This window comes from Triticum dicoccoides, chromosome 7A (genome assembly GCF_002162155.2).
Source record: "Triticum dicoccoides isolate Atlit2015 ecotype Zavitan chromosome 7A, WEW_v2.0, whole genome shotgun sequence".
Taxonomy (NCBI): domain Eukaryota; kingdom Viridiplantae; phylum Streptophyta; class Magnoliopsida; order Poales; family Poaceae; genus Triticum; species Triticum dicoccoides.
In genome coordinates, this window is record NC_041392.1 from 199,607,798 (window position 1) to 199,613,912 (window position 6,115).

Sequence of the window (6,115 nt, forward strand, 5' to 3'; positions counted from 1 at the left end):
TTAAAGTACCAACTTTTGGGTTGCTAGAGGATTGCCTCAGTATCACCCTATTAGTATTAGGAATAGTATACTGGAGGATTGCTGGAGATGCTCTTATATATAATACTATACGTACGTAAAACGCCACCCAATTCAACCATGTAAGGAATACAAGTAGAATCATATTCAGCACATTTCAAACAGATTATTTCCTCTCCCAGACAAGCCTACAAGGCCTTTCGGCTTGGACTTTTGTAGTCCGTAATATGGCACTTTGGGCATATTTGCGTCCACCAGATCTGACATACTCCATATCCATAAAGAAATGAACACGAGGAACTCACGCTGCTCTTTCTTAATAACCACGTACGACAATAGGAGAGCAAACGGTTGAGTCGTCAGCGTCCAATGCCGTCATACGTTGGCCCTTGCATGCCTCATGAATCATGGATTTAGCAAGATGCTTGAAATGCATATGTATGATTGTTGAGCAGTAAATCTATGCCACTCCTTGCCCAATCACGACTATAAATAGGACCCATGTCCAGCTGCTTTGCTTCACACCATCACTCACTAGCACTGGATGCAACACATTGCACTGCAGCGCGCGCACACCATGGATGTACTCCTGTCACTCGTCTCGCTTCTTCTGGTGAGTGCATACGGCACACTCATCAAATATTTCTGTCCACACACGAATTGCATACCTATGTACGTCGTGTGTGTGCGTGTGTGACTTGTAACGGTCTTTTGTTTATTTGTTGTGATGCACCCAGATTACTGGAGGAGGCAGTCCTCATGTGAGCTTCGCCAATGCGGCCACGACGAACTCGGTGACGCCGAGGGCGTACTGGGAGGCGGTGCTTCCCGGAACTCCAATTCCCCCAGCCGTCAGCGACCTGTTAGTCCAACAAGAAGGTCTCTCTCTCTCTCTCTCTCTCTCTCTCCAAAATCGTAGACCTGATTTCATAATTGGTCTGAAGCTGAGTGTGTAAATATTTGTTTCCTTTTTTTTCCGAATACGCACGAGTGTGTAAAATTGTAAATCGAATATAGTTGTAAAGTAAAAGGTATACCTTTTTTGGGGGGAATGGGAATTAGATTAAACTAAACATAACTTTTAATAGAGACCGGATATTCAACAACAGATTAGGTTTAAATGTAGCCTGTCATTCACAGCATAAACAATTTGTTTGTGTCTATGCATACCGCAAACACGAGTTTGGTTTATTTCGTTGTTGTGATATATGACTCTGATGTTCAGAGGTCTAATATTCAGAGAGGCAACCCAGTGTCAAAAATGATCTTACATTTTGGAACGGAGGGAGTAGTATTTAGCATAGTCTATCCGTAGTTTTTTTATTTGTTGTTTTTGCATGGATGCATCACCCGTTCAATTTGATTTTATGTGACTTGTGGTTTATCACAATTGACCTACTAATAAGTCTATCAACATGGTTGCCACATGTGAATTCAGTGCGTGCCTCTCCAGACGATATTGATCTCAAGTTTGTCAAAGGACTACGAAAAATCGGACCATATTATAAGAAACTCAAGTCAGAAGCTGATCAAGGGGAAGAACATAGTCATACTGCATCACAAGCTGAACATAAGTTAAAGGAGGACTCTTTGTCGTATGGATCAAAAGATGGAGACAATTTAAAGGAGGTCTCTGTGTCATATGGGGCAAAAGTTGGAGAGAGACCGGAAAAAGTCTCGGTGTCTTATGGGATAGGTGCCAAAGATGTTCCAAAGAGAGACTTCGTGGCACAAGAAGATGTGAAGGAGGTTTCTCTGTCATATGAATCAAAAGATGAAAATAATTTAAAAGAAGTATCTGTGTCACATGGATTAAAAGATAGAGACTTTGTGGCACAAGAAGGAGATCTAAAAGAAGTCTCAGTGTCATATGGGTTAGATGAAGGAAAAAATGAACATATTGAAGTCTTGAATCAAGGTGAAGATGATCCACATAGAGTCACAATGTCATACAGGCCAGAACAAGAAGATGATCCTAATAAAGCTACAATGACATACAAGGCAGAACAAGAAGATGATCCCAATAAAGTTACAATGTCATATAGGTCAGAACAAGAGGAAGATCCACATAAAGTCACAATGTCATATGGGTCGAAACAAGAAGATGATCCCAATAAAGTTACAATGACATATAGGTCAGAACAAGAAGAAGATCCACATAAAGTTACAATGTCATATGGGTCGCAACAAGAAGATGATCCCAATAAAGCTACGATGACATATAGGTCAGAACAACAAGAAGATCCACATAAAGTTACAATGTCATATGGGTCAAACCATGCAGAGTATACAAATAAACTTACAATGACATATGGGTCAAAAGATGAAGTGGATCCAAACAAAGCTACAATGTCATATAGGTCGGAACATGAAAATGACCTAAAGACCGTTTCTACGGGGCATATGGCACACATAGAAGGTAAAGAGAAAGCACAACTTATGAAGAACGTGCATTTTTAGAATTTCCATGTTAATTTACTGTTTTTCATGTGATGATAAATATCCAGAAAACAGAGCTGGTTATTTGATTAAATATCATTTCTCAAATGAAATTTTTTTCTCACTATTGCACGTGTTTCAAGCAACAGGAAAGGCGAGCCACCATGTTCACTCTCATAGCCACATGAACAAAAGACAGGCGGATGTTTTCTTCTTCCGCGACATGCTGCGGCCAGGGTCAATGATCACCCCGACCATCCCGCCGACCAACTCCTTGCCGACGCTTCTTCCCCGCCACGTCGCCGACTCCCTTCCATTCTCCATCGAGCGCCTCCCGGACATCGTCGCGATGTTTGCGCCAACGTCCCTTGGGATGATTAGAGACATTCGGTGGACGCTGGACACCTGTGAGCACCCACGGACGCTCCCCGGCGAAAAAGCAGGATGCGCCACCTCCCTCGAGTCCCTCGGCGAGCTCACGACGTCCCTTCTCAGAACGTCCAACGTCCGTGCGTTCTCCGCCGCCAAGCTTCCCGTGGAAGCCCCGGGCACACCGGCACTGCGGGGGAGGTACAACGTGACGGCTGCCCGAAGGCTCTCCAAGTCATCGGAGATCGTGACCTGCCACGACTTGACGTACCCGTATGCGGTGTACTACTGCCACACATCCAACCCCACCGCCGCGTACGCGGTGACGCTGGCGAGCGTGGATGGGGGCGCGGCGCCGGCGACAATGGAGGCGTTGGCCGTGTGCCACCTCGACACGTCGCAATGGAGCCTGAAGCACCCGTTCTTTGCGCTGCACAACGTCAAGCCAGGGGATGTCGCTGTGTGCCACTTCCTCACCAAGCTAAGCGTGGTGTGGGTGCAGGCCGGCGAGCCCGGAAACGCACATGCGGCGGCCCGGTAGGCTGGAAAGCACGTGTGTGTAGGTATGTGTGAGATGCGGCGCATTCATGAAATGGACGATTCTAGGTGCATGTATCGAGGTTGTACTAAATAAATGTGTGCTTGTTGTGTCTTGGTGACGTTGATGTTAATTTTGGGGTCACCTTCCATTTAAAGACACTCTCAATGCATTATTATCTTAAGTTATACTTCCTCCATCCCAAATTACTTGTTGCAGAATTAAGATATATCCATTTTCATGATAAATAATTCCGGACGGAGGGAGTATCACACTATATGTTAAATATATACTTAGATCTCTTGCAAAAAATATATACTAGCTGTACCTCTAATGGATTATATCTTATTGCCTATCTAAATGTGCTCTCATTTAATGTGCTTCGTGAGAGGAAATATATGAGTTGTCTTGATTTTTATGCTAAGAGCTATGATATGACAACTCTATATTCTCATTAAATAGAGTGTCATACAAGATTTTTGTATAGGTGTCATGCTTCAGATATAGTCCTACGCGAAGCATTGATACTGCCCTATGCTCATTTTAAAATTTCAAAATTAGTGGTTATCTTCTTAGTGGAGGAGTTTAGTGTAGACCAACAGGGGCCATGCCCCCCCCCCCCTAATTTGTGCATTCATTGAAGAAAATGCTAGACTTTAGGAGTAACTAGTGTTTCAACTAGAGATTAGCCCCTTCTTTCCTACTAATTTGCCCCCTTCAAGTCTTGGCTCCCTCTTACGTTTTGCACAAGCTATTGTTGGGGAACGCAGTAATTTCAAAAAAATTCCTACACACATGCAAGATCTAACATGGTGATGCATAGCAACGAGAGGGAAGAGTGTTCTTCACGTACCCTCGTAGACCGTAAGCGGAAGCGTTATGACAACGCAGTTGATGTAGTCGTACATCTTCACGATCCGACCGATCCTAGTACCGAAAGTACGACACCTCCACGATCTGCACACGTTCAGCTCGGTGACGTCCCTCGTACTCTTGATCCAGTTGAGGCCGAGGGAGAGTTCCGTCAGCATGACGGCGTGACGATGGTGATGATGAAGTTACCGGCGCAGGGCTTCGCCTAAGCACTACGACGATATGACCGAGGTGTGTAACTGTGGAGGGGGGCACCACACACGGCTAAGAGATTGTCTGTTGTGCCTTTGGGGTGTCCCCTACCCACGTATATAAAGGAGGGAGGAGGAGGAGGTGAGCCCTAGAGGGGGCGCACCAAGTGTGGGGAGTTCTACTAGGACTCCCAGGTCCTAGTAGGATTCCCCTTTTCCTTTCCGGAGTAGGAGAGAAGAAAGAGGGAAAGAGGGAGGGAGTAGGAAAGGGCAAGGGGGGCGCCGGCCCCTTCCCCCTAGTCTAATTCGGACCCATGGGAGGGCGCGCGCCTCCTTAACTTTGGCGTGCCTCCTCTATTCCCATATGGCCCAATAAGGCCCAATACTGCGAATTCCCGAAACTCTCTGGTACTCCGAAAAATACCCGAATCACTTGGAACCTTTCCGATGTCCGAATATAGCCTTCAAATATATCGATATTTACCTCTCGACCATTTCGAGACTCCTCGTCATGTCCCCGACCTCATCCGGGACTCCAAACAAACTTTGGTCATCAAATCACATAACTCATAATACAAATCATCATCGAACGTTAAGCGTGCGGACCCTACGGGTTCGAGAACTATGTAGACATAACCGAGACACATCTCCGGTCAATAACCAATAGTGGAATCTGGATGCTCATATTGGCTCCTACATATTCCACAAAGATCTTTATCGATCAAATCGCATAACAACATACGTTGTTCCCTTTGTCATCGGTATGTTACTTGCCCGAGATTCGATCGTCGGTATCCTCATACCTAGTTCAATCTCGTTACCGGCAAGTCTCTTTACTCGTTCCGTAATGCATCATCCCGCAACTAACTCATTAGTCACAATGCTTGCAAGGCTTATAGTGATGTGCATTACCGAGAGGGACCAGAGATATCTCGATCTATGCCAACTCAAAAAACACCATCGGAGACACCTGTAGAGCATCTTTATAGTCACCCAGTTACGTTGTGACGTTTGATAGCACACTAAGTGTTCCTCAAGTATCCGGGAGTTGCATGATCTCATAGTCATAGGAACATGTGTAAGTTATGGAGAAAGCAATAGCAACAAACTAAACGATCATCGTGCTAAGCTGACGGATGGGTCAAGTCAATCACATCGTTCTATAATGATGTGATCCCGTTAATCAAATGACAACTCATGTCTATGGTAGGAAACTTAACCATCTTTGATTCAACGAGCTAATCAAGTAGAGGCATACTAGTGACACTTTGTTTGTCTATGTATTCACACATGTACTAAGTTTTCGGTTAATACAATTCTAGCATGAATAATAAACATTTATCATGATATAAGGAAATATAAATAACAACTTTATTATTGCCTCTAGGGTATATTTCCTTCAGTCTCCCACTTGCACTAGAGTCAATAATCTAGTTCACATCGTCATGTGATTTAACACCAATAGTTCACATCTTTATGTGATTAGTTCACATCTCCATGTGACTAACACCCAAAGGGTTTACTAGAGTCAATAATATAGTTCACATTGCTATGTGATTAACACCCAAAAAAGTGATCATGTTTTGCTTGAGAGAGAAATTTAGTCAACGGGTCTGCCACATTCAAAGCCGTATTTATTTTGCAAATTTTCTATGTCTACAATGCTTTGCACGGAGCTACTCTAGCT

The 6,115-nt window shown here is 44.2% G+C and overlaps 1 protein-coding gene across 1 annotated transcript; it reads left to right on the plus strand.

The window, feature by feature from the left end:
- Positions 1 to 484: 484 nt before the first annotated feature.
- Positions 485 to 3,554, plus strand: LOC119329753 (BURP domain-containing protein 17-like). Its single transcript, XM_037602831.1, has 4 exons — positions 485 to 631; positions 756 to 897; positions 1,457 to 2,437; positions 2,607 to 3,554. The coding sequence occupies exons 1-4, from the start codon at positions 563 to 565 to the stop codon at positions 3,365 to 3,367; spliced, it is 1,953 nt and encodes a 650-aa protein (XP_037458728.1). The 5' UTR covers positions 485 to 562; the 3' UTR covers positions 3,368 to 3,554.
- Positions 3,555 to 6,115: the final 2,561 nt, after the last annotated feature.

What these genes read in the sequence shown, in the direction of transcription:
- LOC119329753 (XM_037602831.1), top strand. Translation starts at nt 563, where the DNA reads ATGCAACACATTGCACTGCAGCGCGCGCACACCATGGATGTACTCCTG. An exon ending in CACTCGTCTCGCTTCTTCTG is followed by an intron (nt 632 to 755) that starts GTGAGTGCATAC and finishes TGATGCACCCAG; the next exon opens with ATTACTGGAGGAGGCAGTCC. An exon ending in CCTGTTAGTCCAACAAGAAG is followed by an intron (nt 898 to 1,456) that starts GTCTCTCTCTCT and finishes ATGTGAATTCAG; the next exon opens with TGCGTGCCTCTCCAGACGAT.